Genomic DNA, 24,274 nt, shown 5'->3' with positions numbered 1-24,274 from the left:
TTCTTACTATTAAATAAGTACATTTTATTTATAGCACCTTTCACAGATAGAAATCACAAAGTGGTTCATGAGTAAAACAAACTAAACAAAGATGCACAGATAAAACTCAACATTAGTAATGTCCTTGGCAGATTATTTCAGTTATAGCACTAGAAATAATAGTAATTAGGAAATTATTCACTTGAAACGAACACAAACGAATCACTTTCATGTAAATATGTTTGCCTGTCTTTTTTCCTGTCACTTTTCAGTTTCCCAACATATAAATCAAGTTTCTCTCTGTTGCGAAATGAACTTAATCACCACTTAGTCTCCTTTTGTAGATAAGTAGTCGCTATATTTATATCAGATCTTATCTTTAGTTCTTCTATTCGTCAGCATTTGACAGGCAGGAACTGGTTTTTGTAATAAATTTCTGTTCTGGTAAAATAAAGAACAGACTCATCTTTTGTCTATTGTGCAGCCTCTTCTTTTCAACAGAGTTGGATAATAACTACTTACATTTAAGATGTGCTTTTTGGACTAGTTTCACTTTATACTTTTACTTTAGTAATTTTGTTATGAAGTATTTCAGGATTTTCTATCCACTGAATGAAAAACAGGAAGTGTTGTGCTGCATTTTTCCAACCCTGCATGCTGGTGCCTAAAATTGTATTTTATTTTATTTTTTGCAGCTATATGACTGATGGCGGTTTGGGTCTCTACACTCGCCGCCTGAACCGACTGCCTGACAGCATGGCTGCAGTTCGAGAGACGCTCCATCGGAACGCGTCGTCAGGACAGGGAGACGCCGACAGGTGGGTACTTTTCTTCTTTCGCTCTGAAAAAACACAAAATATTATCAAGTTTTTAAGTGTAGTTTCTACTGCAAATATATCAGGACACCAGTAATGAGACAAAACTAACTTACAAGTGGCATTTAAGCAGATCTGGGGCTTTTTGGTTTATTATTTTACTTATGCATGTTCTTTAATTTTTAACTTAAATTTTGCTGCTAAATCTGGCTGAGCCCAATTTAAAAAACGAGTTTTAAAACAAAATCACACTGTTTGCTGATGATATTTTATTCATGGGAAAAGTCTTCTTTGATTTTCTTTTCTCCATTTATTATTATTAATCCATCTCACAGGATCCATTTGACAGTAATTATTCCACATGTGAATTGTAAAAATAGTGACGTCTCTTGCGTGTTGGAATCTCAGTGGTTATATTATATATATTAGCGGTGCACCGATCGCATTTTCTGGACAATTTGTTTTCATAATCATCTGATTCTGGCTGATGCACTTTTTTTTTGTCTGAAAAGTTGCCAAGTGCAGCAACAATAGGTATGATTCCATTGACCTTATAATAGCACAATTAATTTTGAAAATAAATTTACTTAATGGCAATAAATCAGTTTCAGATAATCTGAAAGGTTTTAGCTGCATTGAAATTGGCTTATTTTGCAAAACTGCAATGAAAACGCTTATTTCACATCACTTCAGCTGATTAACAACTGGATGTTACTACTGAAGGAAACAACAAAGAAGATGACAGGAAGTGGTTGGAGAATGATGCCAGCATGTGTTTTAGTGACTTATTGCATGAAGACACTTATTCACATGTGATTTTAATTGCATCTCCTGATTCAATGGAAACATCGCAATTGCGAAGTTGTGTTTTTTTTGACATTAGCGAAATGTTGACAAAGATTCAGATTTCCCAAAATTAAGGAAATCTGGGTCAATGTATTGGTTCACCTGTAGTTTATAGTCAGTTGTTTCTCTCTTATCCCTTTAAAAACAGTAGATATTTGTTCTGAAAGTGTAGATAGAAGTGATATTTGCATATGTTATGAAACTTGTGTGTTGACATACGGAGAGAGAAAAATGTCAAACATTGAAACACGATATGTGAGGCAGCACCTGGTTAATATGACCCAGTTTCAGAACCTTTTCAGAACCTGAGGCAGAAAAACTTCTCAATAAGATCATTTAGCTTAAAAATATCTTTCTGGATCTGAATTTTATGTCTCACTTTAAGGCTGTATTCATCGTTTGAGATGTTAGTTCGTGTTGGATGTCACACAGAGAGAAGACGGACAGTTCTGCTCGATCTGTGACAGTTTTGTTTGTGATTTTGCTGCCGCCTTTGTCCTGTCAGACAGTCGGGGAAGGAATTGGCCAGTTGTCAGACAGAAGCGAATAAAGGCTGAGCTGCGCCCCACCATGTAGCCGAAGAAAGATGAGGGGGTTGAAAGAAAGACGGGCGATGGGGGAGGGAATAAAATGATGCGAAGATGGACGGCAGAATGGATGGAGACGGCTCTAAATGAATAAGGGGTAAATTAAGCGAGACAAAGGCCTGCTGTGGATGAAAACAGACGCAGAGTGATTGGTTTGTGCATTTTTTATCCAGCTATCACCAGCTCCTAACAGGAAGGAAAAAAATGTGATTAATTTCTGCTTATGACTAGATTAGTTTAAAGTTTATTTGCATCTATAATCTGAATCTTACAACAGCGTATTTCGGCGACTGTAGAAAGAAAAAAGGGAGTAAATTACAGCCAAAAAATGCAGAAAGTTTTGTATTTATGTCTGAAATTTTCTTGAAAAAAAGAAAAATTCTTTTAACTCAGAAAGTCATAAATAAGCAAAAAAAAATTTAAAAAAAAACTCAGAAATGTTGAGATTACACTCAGAAATTTTCAAGAAAAAACATCCTCATAGCTAGAAAAGTTTGAAAAACTCTAAGATACTTTAGAGAAAAACCTTGGCACTTTCTCTGCTCCAAAAGTCATAAGATTGTGAGAAAAACCTCAGATATTTTGAGATTACTCTCAGAAGTTTTCAAGAAATATTTACTTTTTTTTAATCCACAATGGCACACTAAAAAGTAGCCCAAAACTATGTGGATTTGGTTTTTTGCAGTGCTCCCGCTCTCTCTCACTGTCCTCCCTTTGACTTTCATCTCCCATTTCCTCCCCTCTTTTCATGCATCTCTCCTCTCATCTCTTGGTTCTTCTTTCTTGCTTGTTTTGATTAAAGAGTGTGATAAGTAGAACATGAAAAGCAGCTAAATGATAAAAGTTGGGGGACTTCTCATATTTTATTTTATGTTTCTCTGCGAGGTTTATAATCGGCCGACACTGCAAATGTTGCTTCTCTCCTGAAGCTTCACATTTTTCCATCATGATCATGTTGCGGCTTAATTCTATATTTGGAGAAAAGAGTGGAAAAAGGAGAGGTGAGTCTCCACTCACCGCTCCAGGACTGTCTGATTAATCTCACCTCTTTAAAATTAATGGGATTAATCAGGAGGTTTGGTTCGGATGAGGATTAAGGCCACATGAGATCCAACCCTTTTCTCAGAATTTGGACTTTTCCTGAAAAAATCTGGTTTTACTCCCAGACGAATGACTTTAATCTCAGAATTTTGACTTCAATTTCAGAATCTGAATTTTGTTTCTCAAAATTAGCTTTTACTCTCGAATTTCAATTTCCCCCCCCCCCCCCTCAGAATTCAACTTTTTCCTTTGGAAATTAACTTTTCTTTCAAGAATTTGAACTTTCATTTTCTCAGAATTCTGCTTTTACTCTCAAAATTCCGACTTTATAATCATATCTGTGACTTTAATGTCAGAATTGTAACTTTTTTTCCTTGAAAGTCTTTTCTGCACAGAATTCCAGCAGTTTTTTACTCAGAATTCAGATTTTTTTTCCTTCAGAATACCGGTTTTACTCTGAAAATTTGAACTTTTTTTCTTGGAAGTTTGACGTTTTCTTCAGAATTCCGATTTTTTTCCTCAAAATTATGATTTTACTCGCAAAATTCTGACTTTTTTTCCACAGGATTCTGACTTTATAGTCCGAATTTTGACTTTAATCTCATAAGTTTAAGGTCAGATTTCGAGGAGAAAAGGTTTTTTAAATTTTTTACAGTGGCCCTAATCCTCTTTCATAATTTGGGGAACGATTGTATAAAATGCATTGGCACACTGGAGGAAAGTCCTGGAGCTGCTGGGTTAAGAAGGGTCACTGGTTTCCTCTTGTAAAAGATGAGGCTAATTTATTTGATGAAAAGCGAGTTAATGATGCAGGTAGATGCAGCAGTGTTCATGTTCAGGACTTTAATTTACGAGCTTCACACAAAAGTCCAGGCATCTGTGCGATCTGTTGTGGATTTCTCTGACCTATGCGTTTCCTTCTGTATTCTCTGGATTGCGAAGCAGCCAAGTGTTCAGGAGAAGCAGGCGGCTGAAGGGCGGGAGGTGTCGGGCGCTCACGTGACGCTGGGGTAAAAACGCCATGACCCCTGAACTCTCAGGTCACAGGCTTCAAAGGGCTGAGGTTCACATTTAGGAAAACCTTTAAAGCTTTCACGCCGAATGTTTTCCGATCAAACCAGACCTAGACTAATGAGCAGACGGGGGAGAAACATGACGTGTTGCTCAGCAGCTGTGCAAAATGACTAACATATTTAATGTACCTGAAGTAAGTGGAACCAAAGCTGAGTCATGAAACAGCAGACCGTTAATGTACAATAGACAATAGAGAATAGAAACTGTACTTATGTGTAAGAGAGCTTTCTTATCCTGTCATTAATCTCTGTGGCTGAGAAAAGAGGAAGCAATCTATTATGGTCTGTCCTCCGGTTTGAATCCTCTTTGTTAAAGAAGACAAAGAAGAAGAGGTCTTTGTTGTCTGAAACTGCTGTGGGAACACAAAGCACCCACCCCCATCTTTTTCTCTTTTGTTTTTTTTTCTTACTAATAGCTGTGTTTACATTTTGCAAATTGGAATTATGAAAATACATTTGCTTAATGGAAACACAGCAATTAAAAAAAATCACGCTTTTCAATGGAAAGTGTTTTTTTCGCATCACACAAGTCATGTGATCAACAACAGGATGTTGCTACTTGCGGAAACGACAAAGAAGACGATAGGATGATGGTATGTTGGGTATGTTGTGCTTTTTACTGCATGAACAAACTTACGTGATTTTTATCGCTTTCCTTTCGTAATGGAAACATTACAACTGTGAAGTTGTGTTTTTTTTCTTTCTACATTCTAGCGGGATATTCACAAGGTTTTTGCACATTTGTAATGGAAATGCAGCTGTTGAGTATCATTTGTCTGTTGCACACGAGGAAATAAATGTTCATTTGTTTAAAAAGTCAAAAGAAAGTAAACAAGAGAAGTGTCGGGTTAAGAGCTTTCGTGTGAGAAGCTTTATTTGTGAAAGGCTGCAGCTTCCAGGAAGGGGTCGTTCATGGGAAGGAGAAAGAAAAAGATGTATTTAGATTTTTTTTTTTTTAGTTTAAATAATTCATTTTTTATTTGCCCTAAAGCATTTTATCCTTTGAAAAAATTTCCCTATATGGAAAATCCGCTGCATTGATTCTGATAATGAATTTGTGATCCGTAACAAGCCAAAGTGATTTTTTTCACTGAGGAACAGCCTGCTGTAGGATTAGTTTTTGCTGGCCTGTGCAGTGTTTTTGTTTTTTAGGCATTGTGTGATGCATCGTAAAGTAAACTCAGTCTAATGCACCAACAGACTCCTTCATCAGCGCTCGTTAAAGCCTGATCCCTTCTGCCGCCGTCCCTTTGCATTGTAAACTTCATGCTTTTGTGGACATCTTTGCATTTCTTCGCCTTTTCAGACTCACTAAGCAAATAAAACAAATGCTTCCCACTAAATCTCTCAACAACTAATCTCTTAAGTCCTTTACACTGCATAGAAAGACTCATGATTTATTATTCCACTAGTAATAGGGAGAGGAAACTGCAGGCTTTGTTTGAGTTGTACCTCGGAGCAATGTGACACACTGTATTACACCACCCAGTTTGTGCAACACTGCTATAACTTTCCAGGGTGATAAAATCCATTTTCTTTGCAGTGAATCATTTTGTAATGTTTTGACAGCTGATGTGTCTTCTCTGCTTCGCCTGCTCCTGCTGAAATCCTCTCTAGTTATGATAATTCATCTGTGATTCATCCTCTAATTGTTTTGTCTGCACCAAAACATGTTGATGATGCATTATTGTGCGAAGTAGAGCATGACTGCTGAACACACTGCAAAAACTAAATCTTACCAAGTAATAAACAAGTAGTTATTAGAGAAAATTATTGTAGAAATAAGACAATTGTTTTATATCAATAAATTCTTAATATCAAGCAAAATAAGGACCAGTATTTATTTTACCTGTAACATTTTGCCTGTGTTAAAAGTGAAATAATCTGCTAGTGGAACTGGAACTTTTGCTGTATCTTGATAAAAAAGTTATTTGTAAGTTAGTTTTGTTTCATTTCAAGTAATATTTTCACTATACGAACAGACCAATTTAGTGTTTTTACAGTGCAGAGGTTATTTAAATCAGACGGACAGATGCTTGAACCCCGATCGTTTCTCTGTCATGTCTGGACTTGAGCAGTTTTCCTGTTGGCCTCGAGGAAAAAGACAAAATGTTTTTAACCTTATCAACTTTTTGCTTCTCCAACACCTGCAGCTGCAGGCGTTTTACTCTCCAGCAGGCCGTTTCTCCCCCTTCCCCATTAACGTAATGTTGTGGTTATTTCCAGAGTGATAATTATTATTATTGTAAAATACATTTTTTTTCTCCCACCAGAATTTTTCTGCTTTTAATGCTGCAGATCTTTGTTTTTAGTCTCTTCATATTTTATATTTTACTTTCAAAATTGTGGATTTTTTTCTCAGAATATTTAATTATCTCAGAATTTTCACTTTTCTCTCAGACTTCTGATAATTCTGACTTTTTTCTCAGAATTTTGACATTTTTTCTCTGAATTATGACATTAAAAAATATCAATTCATAATTTTTCTCAGGTTTTGGATTTAATCTCAGATTTTGGAAATTGTTCTCAGAATTTGACATTCTTCCACACAATTTTTACTTTAATGTCAGAGTTATGACTTAAATTACATTTCACAATTATAACTTTAACTGGAAAATTGTCAGTTAATTTTCTGAGATCTAAAGTCAGAAATCTGCCCAAAAAGCCGTAGTCAGCCGAGTTTAGTTTTGTTTTCAGTGGCTCTAATCCTCTTTCGCACCACTTGCAAACCTGCAAGACAAAATCTACCAAAGCTCTCCTTGTGTTGCCTCCAATCCACCTCAGCTGATTTCTTATAAAGCATTAATTGTTCCCCAGATCCACCTGAAGTTTCTCACCTTAGGTCCAAGTTCAGCTACCTTTCTATGGAAACATATTTCTCTCATATAAATATATATCTTGACTCACAAACTTCAGATATAGATCACTGTACAAATAATCATTTTTTTCTTTGAAAACATGAGCAGTTTCACATTGTTCCAGTGCGTGATGTTTGGATTGAAGCCCTGCTGGCTAGAAACTATGGAGCCCGCTGTGTGGCTCTAAAGGTTGAGTATGTTTTGAAGCGCCCACACAGATATCCCATCTGGTATAATCTGGTTTTCCTACAGAGGAGGGCACAGAAAATGTAGAAATAAAATTCGGACTATTTTCTTCTTACAGAATTATGACTTTCATCAGAATTCTGGGAAAAAATAATAAGAATTCTGAGAAAATAGTCTGATTTATGAATTTTGATGTTTTTTTATTCTCATTTTTCTGATATTAATCTCAAAATTTTAAGAAAAAAGTCAAAATTGAGAAAAATCTTAATTTTTGTTTTTGTTTTCCAGTGACTCCAATCTTTGTTTTCCAGTGACTCCAATCTTCTATATCTTCTATATCTTTCAAATATGGTTTTCCACTTGGATCCGCTTCCTTTGAGGATGTCTCCAACCGGCACTCACTGAGAGTGTCTGTAATCAGAACTGTGACGATGATGATGATGATAATAATAATAATAATGGAGGAACTGGGTTCCTGTCTAAGAAAGAAATTCAAATAATTTATTTGAATGCATCATTTAACATTTTAACTCCTTTCATGCTATAATTTCTCATCTTCTAACTGGGGCTTATATCATAAACAGGATAAATACAAAGGATTGTTTGCAAGCAGGTAGATACAAACTGAGACAAAGCCCTACCATACCTGCAGATCACCACCCGGAGTTTTTATTAGCTGTAAACAAAACAGCCTCACTATAGAGATGCAAAAACACACACAGAGTGATTCTACTGACGGATCAGTTGTAAATCAGACACTTTTTTATTTTTAAATTTGCTCCCTGAAGGCGGTCAGTGCTCTAAAGCCACCGAGCTTCGAGTTTCTGAAGGAAAGCAAAGCGGTTCAGAATCTCAGCCCCACGGTTCTGGTCCAGTCTGGAATCTGACCGAGACCACTGGGACGAAACCGTAGATGGACAAAGTGGAGCAAAAGGAGAATCCGTCTATTGTGAGAGCTTTGTTGGTCCATTAGCACAGGGAGAGTCTGAATCCTTCAAACGTCTATTAACTAAACTTTTTAGTGCAACCTTGAAGTTTAATTCGGATCCAAGTTTTAGTCTGCTTCGTGTCTTGAGACGGACTGCAGACCTTCTCGTTTTGTCTATAAATAAATTTTTTTATATGGGAAACGTGGAGGAAAAATACAGCAAGTGGTTCTCTAGTAGCTGAAAGTCCCAAATATGTTTCTGTTCTTCTAAAGAGGATTATCATTTGTTGCCTTTAAAGTCTCTGGACTTTTCCAGAGAAAAAGATCACTTTTTCCAACATTTTTGTTCTGCTATTTGGCTTCTAATAAACAACCAGAGTCCTTAAAACCAAACAAACAAACAAATAAATAACAGCCCGGTTGTTTTTGGTAAGAGGTTAATGTTTTTTGGTGTCTGGAAAATGAGCTGTTTCAAAAAAACTTCCAGAATGTAACGTCATAAATTACCAAGCAGTGTGCCGTTTCTTAGCAACCCCAGCAGAGCGCTAAGCAGTTAGCTAGCAACCCCAGCAGAGCGCTAAGCAGTTAGCTAGCAACCCCAGCAGAGCGCTAAGCAGTTAGCTAGCAACCCCAGCAGAGCGCTAAGCAGTTAGCTAGCAACCCCAGCAGAGCGCTAAGCAGTTAGCTAGCAACCCCAGCAGAGCGCTAAGCAGTTAGCTAGCATCCCCAGCAGAGTGCTAAGCAGTTAGCTAGCATCCCCAGCAGAGCGCTAAGCAGTTAGCTAGCAACCCCAGCAGAGCGCTAAGCAGTTAGCTAGCAACCCCAGCAGAGCGCTAAGCAGTTAGCTAGCAACCCCAGCAGAGCGCTAAGCAGTTAGCTAGCAACCCCAGCAGAACTACGTTATTTGCAATAGAAACTAAACAAAAATACTTGGTAAGATTTTATTTCTGTTGCTTTTAGGGCACTTGGTTTTACTGCTGTAAGCCCTGTACGATGGTAGACAAGTGTTTTGTTGCTGATTTATCGTCCAGAAACCACTTCCTGCATTCTTGTTGACTGTGCAGGAGGCTCTACTTTTGCTTTTCAAAGATGTATGGTTGCATAATTGTGCATCTGTTTGCAGCCATTCCCACATGTAAACATTAAGATCTAAGAACATTTTTGCGCAATAAACTTGTCTTGACTTATGCTAACCTGTTCAAATAAGCATAATTTGTTACCTGTAAGCTGCATTAAACCAAAATGAGTTTTTTTCCCCCAGAACAAAAAAGATGTTTTGACCATAGCATCTGCGCTGCCGATAGAAATTCCTCATTTGTCTGTAGTGACTGCATCACAGAGGGGTCGCGTGTGTGTGTGAAGTGATGCACACGTGTTCAGAGTTTTGTGTGTGTTCTCTGTAGATCGGGGTCAGTCGGTCAGATCTATAGGAGTGTTTACACGTTAAACACACACAAAAAGAGAAAGCGAGCGTTTAAAGGAAACACGTGCTGCGATAAATCATCTGAGCAGCGATTTTTTTTCTCTGAGACAGGAGACGGTAGGTCCAATAAGCTGAAGACAAACCCGGCTCATTGTGCTGTCCGCTCCGGTTCTGTCTCTCCCTGTCAAAGTGGGGACAGCTGTGTCATTTTCATACCGCAGGACTCCTGGGATCCGGCCCGGAATGTCCCAGAATCCCGTTTTTCTCCTTTTCCTTCATCTTTTCAGCTTGACCGTACAGTTCAGAACATGATTTTTTTTTTCTCCCTAGAAACCAAAAACTTGATCTACTTTTGATTTTAGTAGGAAAGCCAAAAGACAGAATAATTAAAGTTTCTTTATTTAAAAAAAACAAAAACAATCTGGGACTTTCTTATGCATCTTTAGGTCTCCTTGAATCCTCCTAAGTTTTCTTGCTGTACAAATGTAGAAAAAACAAAACATTAAAATAAAGACATAAAGTCAGAAACCTATTTCTGATAAAACTTCCTGAGCTTTGGAGACTACCTGAAGTTTTATTTCATGTGTTCCTGTATTCAGTCAGTTTCAGTTTGCTTTACTTTTAATGCACTAAATTCACAAGGAATGTCGTCTCAAGGCACATTTCAGTTTGTTTTATTTAACAGCAAAGATAAATCTCCTGCTTTGACACTCCAGATGTCAGACCACCAAAAATAAAATTTCATTTTGCTTGTTTTGTGTTAATCCACAAAACTGGCTTTTCTGTCTGTATGTTTACTTAAATTGTCTTGACAGTTTCAGTGAGACGTTATCTGCTTCCGACAAAGATATTAAGTTTTTCTTTGTCTTATGATGGTGAACTAGGACCAATGTACATAATAGGCGAGGAAGAGAGTAAATTTCTGTAAAATATACTCAGAAGTTTTTAGATCAACCTCAGAAATTTTCTAGATAAATGAGTTTCAAAAATTGTGACAAATTATTTTTTTTTTTTTGCTCCAAAACTTGAAAAATTAACTCCTAAATTTTGAGATTACTCTCAGAAATATTCTAGAAAAAGAAAACGTGGAAATTTCTGAGTTCCAAAAGTGAAGAACAGTGAAAAAAAGAAAATCTATAAAAATCTTCTAGAAAAAACTTTAAAATCTTCTGAACTGATAAAGTCAAACATGTTTGACTTTTGGAAAAGTATTTTACCTTAGGACTTAAAAAATTTCAAAGTTTTCTACAAAAATTTCTAAGTTTAATTTCAAAATTTCTGAATTTTTTGGAGCTCACAAATTTCCTTGCTTTTTTCTGTAAAATTTCTGAGATTAATCTCAAATTTTCTGAGGTTTTTGATTGAAATATAATTCCTTTTTCTCTCTATAATGTCCCCAACACACCGTCATACCATCCGCTGCCTGCCGGCCCCCGACAGCCAGAGATTTGGGGGTTATGTGATACAGCTGCGGGGCGAAGAGGCCAGTAGTTTCCTCTCACATGCAGGAAATCCCCTTACTTCTGCCTGGCTGCTCTGTTGTGGCTGCATGTCTGTGTGTACATTTCTGCGGCACACACTCTGTGTGCTCGTGCCAGAGTTGGTTTTTTTCCTGAGGTTGGGGGCTGGGGGAGTCGCTGGTGAACTGAAATGACCAGCAGACCAACCGTCCAACCAACCACGGTCCCGGGAGCCTCGCATAGGGAAAGTTAAAACAAACAAATCCACTGCCTGTTTCTCAGGACGCTCACAGAAACCATTATTGGCTGTCCCACGTGGGAGCTTCATTTTTTTCATTGCCACCCAACCCCCATCTTCTTAACCCTGTGTTTCTCTTTAAGGAAGTTTGGCCCCTGAACTTTGACCCTTTTTGGAGAGGAGAAAGCCTAATCTAAAGGGTCTAGGCAAGAGGCTAGGTTCTAGTGTGGAATGTCTTGATTTGGGTCTCGTTTTGTCCTCCATTCCTGTCCTTTTCTGACTGGTTTATGGGCCTGTTTCAGAACTAAAGGAGGAGTTTGCACCTTTGGTTTCACCAAGTTAAATTGGGAACCCCATTCAGGTTTTGTAATGAATCAAATTTTTAGTTCAGTTTCAATAACACAACCAAACAAACACAAGAATCTCGTGCTAAAGCAATAAATGCCTTATGTTTTATTTTTATTTTTTCATTTTTTACCAAAGACAAAAGAAAAAAACTCTGATCTTACTCCATTTTTATTTACGATTTGTGAAGCAGGAAGGAAGCTGTGGTCAGTGTCTTCTTCAGACGTTATCGTGCCTTTTCCTTCAGTAGATTTTGATGCAGCACCCCTGCTGACCGGGAGGGGAAAAACTCTTTCCAACAAAATAGAAACATCTGCAATATTCAGAAAATATAAGGAAAGCTTTTTAAATGACCATAATCAGTAAGATCTTAAAAAGTTTGAATTTGTTCATTTGAGGGTGGGAACTTGAGGCCTCCATTAATAATATGGTCAGGTGTTAAAGTGTCATGCATTATCAATATGGCTCCTCACCAGAGGAGGGTAGAGTATCCAATACTTTGTAACAGTAAAAAAGTATTTGGTAAAAAGTCGACTCAAGTACTGAGGAACTGGTCAAATTATCAGTCATTTAATGTTTAAAAATATATACCATCAGATGGAACAAAATGAGAAATTTAGTGGAAATTTGGGCTTTTAAGGATGGAAATGACAATGATTCATATCAGTAACAAAAAATTAACAAAATCGGTCAAAAACATTTTTTTTTCCAAACCCGTTTCTTTCAATAAAAAAAGTGTAGGTGTTATTTGTTTGTTAAAACATGTTTGTTTTTCATTCAGTGGGTCGAAAATCCAGAAATTTTACTCAAGTAAGAGTAGAAATACTTCACAATAAAATTGCTCCAGTAAAAGTAAAAAGTACAGCGTAGAAAAGGAAAAAAGTGAATGTAACTGAGTGTAACTACTACCCAGCTGAAAATGAAACAAACTTCAGGTGTGAAAGAGTATTACCTTCCCTAAGACACAGAAACATTTATAAACGGACCCTTTGGTTCTGATCCATTAGCTGTTGACCCGGTCTTTGCCAGCGCTGCCCGTGGTCAGCGTCTCGGTCTCCTGTGATTGGTCGTAAAAGCTCGGCGGTTGGTAACAGGCGGGTTGCTCTGCCAGCAGGATGCTGAGGGCTGGGCCCGCCGTTTGGCCTGATCTCTAATTAGCGCTGGCTTGTCAGTTGCTCAGGGTGGATCTGTGTGGGAAATTGCAGTCTTACACACACACACACACACACACACACACACCACAACACACCCACACACACGCACACACACCCCCCCACACACACACACACACACACACACACGCACACACACAGTCAGCATACATAAACCAGAGCTGGGAACCACACAGCAGAGCAAGTGGAGGATGAGAATTGTCATTTTTGTCTCAATCTGTCTGCGATGGCGCGGCTTTGACTCGTCCCGCCTGTTTGATGCCTGTCAAGCCTCAAGTGGCTTATTTAGGGCACAGGGTGTGTTTGCGTGTGTTTGGCTGCGCAGCGTTTAGCGGCGCTGCTGCAGCAGTGAAGTGGTTAACGGTCTCCAGGGAGGCTCAGGTTACCGGCAGCGGGGCAGGTCCTCTGCTCAGATCCTTTCAGCTCAGCACTCGGCGCAGACAGAGACAAACAGCGCCCGGATGAAACACCGCTGCAGCAAGTGACAAAGAACCTCTATCCAGAACGAGAGAGGGAGCGCGGAAAAAGAAAGAGAGAGAGAAAGAAAGAGAAAGGGAGAGAGAGAGGAAAAGAGAGAAAGGAGGAGAGAGATTTATTTTTGCGAATCCTTTCAGCAGCATGGAGTCATGAAGCTCTCTGTCCAGTTTGGCATTTTCGCGCAGCGACCCGGTTCCCACAGCAACACCGGCACCCTGAACAGGTACATACCAGACATGTAAATAAGAAAAAGAGACTAAATTTAATGTTTGCTTTTATGTCATGTCCAGTGTTTGGATTATTACACTGCAAAACCATAAAGCCTTAACAAGTATTTTTGTTTAATTTTTCTTGTGCACTTGAAAAAAGACTAAAATGACTTAAATGTAACTTATATAGGGGCTTATTTTGAGTCAATAATAAGTTAAAATTGATGAAAAAGTGCCAGGTCCACTGTCAGTTAAATTCACTCAAAAAAAGAGTTTCCTCATGTTTGAAGTGAAATAATCTGCCAGTGAAAGTAATATTTTGGAAATTATTTACTCAAAACAAGCTCCTTTATCAAGCCAAAAATTACTTGTAAGTTATTTTAGTATTTTTTAAGTGTACTAAGATATTTGCACTAGAAACTAGGCTAAAAATACTTTGCCAGATTTTTCTTTGCAGTGTAGAATCATCTTACCAAGTAATTTTGTCTTTTTAATTAATATTAAGAAATTATTAAACTAGATGAAAAACTCTTGGCAAGATGTTGTGTTTTTTGCAGTGTAGAATCATAAAATCAAGTATATTTTTTGTCTATTTTATAGTGCAAATACCTCAGCGCACTTAAAATAAGACAAATCTCACTTACTAAGTAACTTTTCGGCAAGATATAGTCAATAATATCTTAATATTGATGGCAAATATTTGTTTTGTTGGCAGATTATTTAACTTATGACTTATCTGCCAATGAAACTTATATTTTTTATTCACTACTAAGGGACTCTTTTCTTAAATCCACCTCCTACATCCTGCTGAAAAGTTAGTTTGCACTGGAAACTTGACAACATTACTTGGTAAAGTTTAGTGTTTTGCAGTGCAGCTGTCCATGTTTATTTTCTGCGTGTGGGAAATACCCCCAGTGTCCGTGTGGAAGACTCAAACTGGTTCTGGTCACTCTAAATCTCTCATCACCACTCAGCTCTTTCCTCTCCTCGGATGCTGTCAGCTCTATAAGCCGTGTCTGCGCTAAGCTTCTGCTTGATTTATTCAGCTGGTTAAATCCAGGAGGAAGTGGGTCATTGGCTGGTGTTTGGGTCCGATGGTAGTCAGGAACCAGCTGATTAGGTTTTGGCAGTTCTCTGTTGGATCTGGGAATTGTGCCATTGGAAATGTCTGTTTTTGTTTAGCTTCTTAGTTTGAAGCCATAATTATGATGTGAGCTCGCTGCTTGGTGGGAAAGTTCTGGGCGTGTAAGTCGACTACTGAGCAACGCCGCTCTGGTTTTGTTTATACCAAAGCTGCCTCTGTTTTGCTTTTGTACAAAGATCAAACTGGAGGGATGAATGATTAAAACAAGATGATATACTGTACGTTGGTGGGAAATGAACCATGTAGGTTCATTTGGTTGCTTTGGAAATATTTCTTAAATTCACACAATTAAAACAGAAATCCTTTTCTTCTTTTATGTTGAGACATTTGAATTAGCATCAGCATCATTAGCTTAGATTAATATGTGAATGTTTTCTCTATTAACCTTGACACACGGGATCAACCAACATCATCTTATTAAATGATTTATTCCTCTTTATTCCTCTTTTCATAAACACATGGACTGAGTCAAACAGAATATTACACTGCAAAAACACAAAATCTTACCAAGTACTTTTGGTCTATTTTCTAATGAAAATATATGTTACACTAGAAATAGAGTAAAAAACTAACTTACAAAGAACTTTTCAGTAAGATAGGGGAGTTTAAGTCTATAATTCCTTAATACTGATGAAGAAGTTCTGGTTGCATTGGCAGATTATTTCACTAATAAAGCTGGAAAAATGTCTGATAATCTGCCAATGAAATGACTACGTTTTCATAAATATTAAGGAATTTTTACTTAAAACAAGCTCATGAAAAGTGACCTATGAATGAGCTTTGTCTTCTTTCTAGCAATAAAAATACTTTTGATTTTGCAGAGGCATTGATGCTTTCATTGAACAAACTGAGGAAAAAATATAAAAACTGACAATCCCAACATTAAGGAACGTTTTGGGTTTCTTTTAAATCTTTACATCCATAAATGATAAATGATACCATAAGTACCCTCCTCTTTGGGCTGCTTAGGTTTTAATAAACATCAAAATCATCTGGGTCAGAAGAAAATTATATCAAAGGTAACAAATACTAGCTGATGAAATTTGAAATGTATTTATCCTTTCAGTTCTGGACAAAGTGTGTGTGTGTGTGTGTGTGCGTGCGTGTGTGTGTGTGTGCGTGCGTGTGCGTGTGTGCATGTGTGTGTGTGTGTGCGTGTGCGCGCGTGTGTGTGATCCGTGCACTGGCTGTCACCATCAGCCTCCCTCTGCTCCTTTCAGACCAATGTTTGCCAAGTGGCTGGGCTTCCTGTCCCCCGCAGCCTCCAAGCAGACACACACACACACACCAGCAGACACACACAGACATATTTGCAGATATCCTTAACTCTTGGCACGTTTGCTCTGTTCATGTGGGTCTGTTTGAACAGCTCAGACACACAAACGCACCATGATGTCACCCTTCCATCGAGTCTTTGTTCGTATGACAGACAGCCCCATTCAGACGTGTGTGTGTGTGTGTGTGTATCCAAGTTGCAATCAGTTTTATGGAGAATAAAAGGAGAATCACCAGGCAGTCACCAGATTCTTCTTTCAGTCTCGTTTCATGCTCCAATTAACATTTTTCGTCTTTTCCTGTTCATAGAAAGTTATCTATGAATATGGTAATTTTGCATGCATCTATGACCAACTGGTGATATTAAACACATTAACTCTAAAAGTCAATCTATTTCTTCTGAGCAGGATAATGCAAAGCAGAATTATATTATATCAGACGTTAGTTAGTCTCTTTGTGGGAATTGCCTCGGAAGTTATTGCAATAAACTATAATTTGAGACAATTTTCAAGAAATGTAGGGTGATAATGCAAGTACACCCTCTGAAAAATGAATAAACTTTCATTTCTAACACTGGAATTAGAAGATATTTCTGAAAAACAAATGGAAACTATTATGCAATTAACTGATTTATTGTTTATTCTAACAGGTCTTAATCTGTAGTTTTCCTCATTCCCAAAAACGATTTCTTTACATGGACTGAAACAAGCCTCCATGTCTCTTCTTCTTCTTCTTCTTGTGCAGCTGGGATGATAGCAGTTCGGTAAGCAGCGGCATCAGCGACAACATCGACACTGATGACATCAACACCAGTTCCTCCATCTCCTCCTACACCAACACACCTGCAGCTCAGCGCAAAGGCCTCAACACACAGGTAAGTCAGAGAAAACACGCATTCATGGAGCAGGACTCTGTATCCTACAGTGAAACAAAATCCAATCAATTGGAAGTTGATTGAACTTCCACGTAAAGTGTCTTTATGGGATATTCCTACATGATTCGTTTCAATTAGAGACGCATCGATCTGATATTTGAGCCATAAACAGACATCTTTATTACTTTCTGTTGCTCAAAGCAGTCGAGGCTACTGCTAGCTAGCTACTAATATACAATTGCTAACTAGCTAGCTTTTTTAGTGCTAACTAATACCTGTTGGCTGGATGTTTGTCTTTGTCACTTTGTAGTTTGGCACTGTTGTATAAGTTATGCTAGTTTTTGTACATTTCTGAGTCTTAAAATTCACTCATACTGCTCTTTACTGGTCTTAAAATGTCATGAAGAAGGAAGTTGTGGTGGTTTCCATGTTGTTTCCTTCTGTAGTTCTTGCTGCAGCGTCCCACAGGTGAGGAGAGGAACAGGTGTTTGATTAGTTTGGATCATTTGCCACAGTGCAGTGTGAAAAAGAATCGCAGCAGCTAAAAATGTATCAAATGTTCCATTTTTGGTCCACAATTAAACTGAGTCTATTGGACTATCAGGTGAAAACTCCCTGAATGAAGCTTCTAACATTCGTTGGTTAGTTGAAGCACATCTTTCTTTTATACATTAAAGCTAATTTTTCTAAGCTTGCATTTGTCAAACGTCAGCGGACTCTTGTGCTTATTGTACAAGCACTATACAATAGGTTGTATAGTGCTTGTACTATATACATATGCTCAGATCAGTATATTTCGCCTGATCTGAGGCCATCCCATTTGTGATGACTCTTCATTATTGCTGCAGAGGTCAAGGTGCTGATTGAATAACAAAGAAAGGCACACAGAGTGTCTTTCAGTGCCGCTGCACGACACAGTGCAGGTAATGAGCTCTGCCTCGTCTGTCCTCAGGCAAGCCTGCGTCGGCTGGACTTTGAAGATCTCACAGCAGATCAGCTTGCAGCTTTTCAAAAGTGTTGCCTGGGTGTCTGCAGAACTGTCTTTGCAACAAATCCAGCTGTTTTAGTAGGAAAGTTATGAATATTTATTCACACCAGCGCTGCTTTAATCAAACTTTAGTTCACTTGTGTAGAAAGTTTGGTTCGCTTGTGGAGGTGTAAATGTAAAATCGATCTTTGATGCGGATCAAAAAGGCTCAATTGAAGTGAACTCGAGTGCAGTTTGAATGCATATATGAACGCCAAGCAGGACAAAAGCAGGAAATGGACGACAGTGAAGGACATTCTGGGTGAATACAACCAACACAAGCATACAAGTCCAGCGATAACAGCAAAATGGCTCCTGGTCTTTTAATTTAATTTCATTTATGTGGTTTCGGACAAGCAAGCACAAAAATCAAAACACTTCACGATATAATTCACTGGAAAGAACACAACACAACATAGTTAAATGGATGCATAATTAGTTTGCTTTCAACCAATGCTTCTGCAACTGTGGTGTTTCCACATGAAAAAATTAAGCTTTTTACAAGTAATGTGAAAAAAATGTTTTCATTCCAGTTTCAGATTTTGTGAGGCTTAAAGTTGTGCTCCTGCTTCCTATAGAGGTTTTCTGTTGTCTCTTTCAGTGGTTCTTAGTGCAGCGCCCCCGCAGGTGGGGAGGGGAACAGGTTTTTAATAAGTCTAAAATGCAGTGTGAATGCCGAGTGAACTCTGGTTGGCATACAAATTCAAAATAAGAATGTGCCTGGGCAAAATGTTAATTAACCATGCAGCTGAAATGCTTCAACAATGTTCCTCTTGGTTTGCGTCAAGTACATTTCCTGTGAGAAGGTCATTATCAGTTCACTAACCAGGATTCAGTAATCTGAAGATCTGCTTTTTGTCAGACTGTAGGCTTGCTCTGACATGAAAGTGTAGTCATCTTTTAAATTACTAGAACATTTAGTTCGCAAGCTGTGATGTGATCAGACGGTGTGCTGTCCTGCTGTCTGATTGAACCGAGCGCTTTTCCGTGGGGGCGTAGCGGGACCATTGTAGATAGAAAAAAAACAAGAAAAGGTCTGACAAAAAGATTACATTTTTGAGCTCCAAAAGTAAAACATTTGCAAGATTCCTTGAAATTTTCTAGAAAATGATGAGAGTGTATTGGTATTGTAGATAGAAGAGAAAGGAGAAGTACATTTTCCCAAAAACTCAAAAATGTATGGAAAAAAACTTTTTTTTTTCTCTCTTTTTTTGAAAAAACAAGAACATTTTTGAGGTTAATCTCCAAACTTTCTGAGTTTTTTTTTCTTGCAAATCTTGACTATTGGACCTCAGAAATGTCCATGTTTTTCTAGAAAATTTTTGAAATGCATCTCAAAATTTCTGGGTGTTTTGGCAGAATTTTACTCCTTTTCTGTTTTTTACCAACGCCATTGTACTTTTCAGAACCTCTTGCCTAACTGTTCCTCTGTTTCCAGCCTGTGACGGATGCGGAGAAGCACTCTGCCTCTACAACAGCTCACCAGGCTTGGACCAGAGACGAGGCGAAGCGGCCTGACGGCGGGCTGGACGGCGGCGTCAGGATGGACGCCAAGTGGAGCCGCAGGAACTGCGACGTGTCCGACGAGTCCGACAAGGGCTGCTCGGGGAGGAAGACGGCCTCTGTGTCCAACACGGGCTCCTGGAGGAGAGGCATGAGCGCGCAGGTGGGGGTGACGTCGCCCCGCACTAAAAGCACCAGCAGCACCGGCTCCACGGTTTCAGTCGGCCTGAAAAGCCACGGCTCGGGTAAATCAAACTCTCATTGTTAAACATAGAAAAATATATCAAGATAAGCAATGAATTTGGCAACTTTTATTCTTTTTTTCTTTTTTCCTAGGATGTCATTTTTTGTTTGTAATTAGGATGATTATAAAATTATCCCAATTACAAAAATGGGTTTCTGCATTGTCTCCATCTGCATAAGAATCAGACTTGTGGCGTTTTGGTACTGAAGGGAGGGCCACGCAAAATTATTCCAGGGGCCTCAAATGGCCCACGGGCCTCACATTGGAAACCTCTGGCTTATATAGTGATATGTTTTTCAGCCATATTGTTCAGCTCCAACGTCTGAGTAAAATTTCTGGAGACTCTTCCCACCTATGATGTCATGTGAAAGCGTTCTGGTTTTGTTAACCTGAATCTTTTGTCCTGCAGGTAAAACCGACGACGTAAAAGTGTCGGAGAAAGGTCGCCTCTCTCCGCGCTCAAACGGCCTCCAGCGCTCGCCGTCTGACGCCGGGCGCAGCAGCGGCGACGAGGCCAAGAAGCAGCCGGTCCCCGCCGGCCGCGCCGCCGCCCCGCTGACGCACACCGTCTCCGACCCGCAGTCTCACACGCTCATGCTGTCGACCCGCACCCCGACCAGCACCTTCGGCTTCAAGAAGCAAGGTCACGGCATGGTCACCATGGTTACCGCGAGCGGCGCCACCATCACCAGCGGCTCGGCCACGTTGGGGAAGATGCCCAAATCCGGAGGGCGCTCTCTGTCGGGCGGCTTAAAACGGGCGGGCAGGACGCGGGGTCTGCGTTGGGTCACCATGATGACGGCTTCCTCCCGATGAGCGCCCGCTCCACTCTGCAGTACCGCAGCCTGCCCAGGCCCAGCCGCTCGGGCGCCGCGGCCCGTAACGGCAACCGCTCGTCCACCAGCAGCATCGAGGCGGCCGTGCTCTCCGTCACGTCTCACGGGAAAACTCGTTTGGCGTCGCCAAGCCCAACGGGTCAGCGGCGCTCCTGGCCAATCAGACGGATCGCGAGAAGGGCGTCTCCGAGATCGACAACCTGCGGAGCGGGATGCAGGGCGGCCCGGCGGCGGGAAGACAGCAGGTTTCATCACCAACGCTGCGCAGGTAAACACACATCTTCAAATTAGAAATAGATTCTGATTTTCAGGGTCACGATTCGATTCAGAAACAGTTTAATCCTGAATCCAATTTTTCTGTTGAGGATTTTATATTCAGAAGCATTATTTTGCTCAAGGGCTGCAGTTTTCTGTCCAATCACTGATCTTTAGGAAGTCTGACCTGCCAATTCTGATTTTGGCTGAAATCTTTTTTTTTTTTTTTTTTTTTTGTCTGAAACGTCGCTAAATATATAAATAAAGTCTCAGAGTCTCAGGTTGACTATTAATAGTAGGAAACGTGCAGACATGGCTGATTTTTAGACTGAGGTAGATAAGATCTGGTTCCCTTATTGCATCAACCAATCTCCCAAAATTAAGGAAATTTGTGAAAGAATACCATTTCCATTAGCAGATTATTTCTCGTGTAACAAGACAATTTTCCCACGTCATAAGTTAATTTGTTTTCCATTGGAACAAGCAGTTTTTCATTAATATTAAGGAATTATTCACTTAGAACAAGTTGCTATATTTTGCTCCAAAGTTACTTGTAAATTACTTTTGTCTTATTTCAAGTGTGCTAAGATAATTACACTATAAACTAGACCTAAAACACTTGGTAAAATTTTGTCTTTTTGCAGTGTAATATCACATGAACTAGCTAACGTGCTAATGTTGACGGCCCTAGTTTTTAAAGAAACCCTCCAGACATAATGAGCCACTCCAAGTGGGGCCCTCCTGTGTGAACTTGACTTCTCCCCCCGCCCCAAAAAAAACCTTAATCATGAGTAAAGGATCACACGTGTGGGCCTGTTTTGCACACACTCAGTATGTGGGGTTAAATGAGGCCATTGTGAGTGGAGGCCTTGAGCGCGGCTGATCAGCTGCCAAGCCTCAGCCTTGGTGGTGAGGTTGCAGGGGCAACAGGAGGGTGTGGCGCGCGGTGATGGAGTCTTACCTCAGCACTCTGCTCTCGTTAATGTGAGGCAGTGATAAGTCTTCAAAGAGATCCCCCACCGCGGCTTCTGTCATCGCAGCCCGCCAATTAGCCGAAACCGGGAACAAGAGGAGGGTTGTGGGTTCGAGCGCCACTTCGTTCTGCACTGACTGAAAGGGCTTCCTTTTGCTTCACTGTTTTTATGAGTCAGATTAGAAACTCTCAGCAGATTCTTTTGCCCTTGAACTAGTTACATTTACTCAATTACATTAACTTAAGTAACTTTTTAGAAAAAGTTTACCTTTAGAAGTATTTTTGCTAAGCTGTTTTTTTGTTGTTGCTTCTACTTGAGTAATTTTGTTAAGAAATATTTCTAATCTTGAGTGAAGCTTCTGGATTTTCTTCCCACTGAATGAAAAACAAACATGTTGTAACCAAAAATTCACCAGATTCAGACCTGTAGTTTTTTTTTTGTTAAAGTTTCATAAGTTTTATTTTGATTTGGAATTTTCTTTATTGAAAGAAACTGATTTGGAAAAAATATTTTGCCTGAATGTATTTTTTGTTACTAATATAAATTGTCATTTTGGTCCATGAAATACCAAAATTTGCTCTGAACCTTCTATTTTGATCCATCTGATGATGTCATTTTTAAATATTAAATGATTGATAATTTGATCTGTTACTCGGTACTTGAATAGACTTTTTAACAAATACTTGAGTCATTTTTTTTAGACGGCTACTTTTTACTTTTTGCTTGAGTAAAAATATGTTGAAGTAGTTTTGCTCTTTCTATTGTATTATTTTTTTGGTATTCTGGTAGCAACTGGTTGTATTTATTACTCAATTACTTTTACCTCAGTAGGAGTATTTTGGGCAAAGTATCCAAATATTTTACTGAAGTAAGAAAAGAACAACTTCAACATATAAATCGTAGCTGTGAAAGAAATTACTCAAGTAAGAGTAAAAAAAATATTTGGTAAAAAGTCTGATCAAATTATCAATAATTTAATATTTAAAAATTACATAACATGGACCAAAATATAAAGTCAAGTGGAAAGTTTGGACCAAAATGACAATAATTCATATCAGTAATAAAAATTTTTAAAAAAATGTCCAAATCAGTTTCTTTCAATAAAAAATTTATTAAACTTTTACAGAAACTGCAGGTGTTTGTCTTTTTATGGTGAATTTTTGTTGTTCATTCGGTGATTTATCGGTTCGACCACATTGAACTTCCTCCTCTCCTTCGTCGATGCACGTTCAGGTTGTTTGGTGGTAAAGCCAGCAAACAAGCTCCAGTCACCACAGCTGAAAACCTGAAGAACTCCACGGTGATCTCCAACCCCCACGCCACCATGAACCACGTTCCTACGGTGCTGGAGTCGCCTGATGGCGTGCTGGGAGGCGGGGACAGCGAGACCAGCAGCCCCCTGTTTGGAGGCCGAGCCCTGGGGTCAGGAACTGGGACTCTGGGCAGCGAGCAGGTGAGACGCTTCAACCGCATTTAACTGGATTTTGTAACATATATTTCACTTCCGCTGATACTGCTGACATAAAACAAATGTGGATTGATCTTCATCATGGATTCACAAAAAATAGTAATTTCTCTCCAAATGTTGCTCATATTTACAATATTTAAGGCTTAAAAGCCGCCTTTAAAACACAGTGCATGTTTGGAAAACATATGAGTAGCTTTCCAAAGATTTAGTTCCTCAGGGATCAGTGTTTGGCCTTTTTAATTCATTTTCAGTCGTTTAGTTAAGTTTAAAATTACACACTTAAGTCCTGTGAATTCTGGTCAACTTTAATTCCAGGTTTAAAAGCTGCAACTGTTTGTGTCCTCAGTTGATACAAGAGTAAACTGTGGCGGTGTTAAACGTGGGAGTGTGTTTATAGAGCTACTTACAGGCCTTTGGTGGGGACACTGGGATTATTCTGCTCTCACCTTACTAATACCACAAACACGCCGACTTCTTCATTCAACTCCGTTCAGGTGAAGCGCAGATGAGTCGAGCAGACGGCCGTTTTACACACTACAGATCAAATTCATGTCAGGACCGGGATGTTTGAGCGTGCTTGGTCATGAACTCTGCTTCACGTTTTCACATGATTCAGAAGTTTTGAGCTGGATGGTCTGTGAGTCACGTTATGACACACAAGATGTTGTTTGACGAAAGAGAAGTCATGTCTTCACAAACAGAAGGCAGTTCAAAAGTTTATTAAATTACTTTAGATTCAATTCACTCTGGAATGAAAGCGGACAATGTGAGTACATAATTTCAGGGCTGCAACTTGAATTTGATTAATGATTATTAAGTCTTCCTCTCAATATAATGGAGAAGTTGCATCTGATTGATATTAGGATGTCTGATCAATTTATTTCCTAGAGAGATTTTGGAAACGGTAAATATAAGTGTTTTATGTCAGTAAATATTGCTAATTATTGATTGAATTTTTGTTTTAAATATCTGAAATAAAGTTTTTATCCACAGTTTTTACTCCATACTTTTGTTCATTTATTTTTAAGCAGTTATGA

At 39.0% G+C, this 24,274-nt stretch overlaps 1 protein-coding gene across 1 annotated transcript in view; it reads left to right on the top strand.

Annotated features, from left to right (window-relative positions):
* The window catches only part of nav2a (neuron navigator 2a), a 120,965-nt gene that overhangs the window by 67,181 nt on the left and 29,510 nt on the right, over positions 1-24,274 (top strand). The window contains 7 exon segments of the mRNA XM_055036821.1: positions 675-797; positions 16,801-16,930; positions 19,396-19,705; positions 20,114-20,458; positions 20,461-20,646; positions 20,649-20,808; positions 23,003-23,222. Coding sequence (XP_054892796.1) covers positions 675-797; positions 16,801-16,930; positions 19,396-19,705; positions 20,114-20,458; positions 20,461-20,646; positions 20,649-20,808; positions 23,003-23,222 — 1,474 coding nt within the window.

Source organism: Poeciliopsis prolifica, unplaced genomic scaffold (genome assembly GCF_027474105.1).
Source record: "Poeciliopsis prolifica strain line A6 unplaced genomic scaffold, Auburn_PproV2 SCAFFOLD011, whole genome shotgun sequence".
Classification (NCBI taxonomy): Eukaryota; Metazoa; Chordata; class Actinopteri; order Cyprinodontiformes; family Poeciliidae; genus Poeciliopsis; species Poeciliopsis prolifica.
This window is presented reverse-complemented; position numbering and strand designations above follow the sequence as displayed.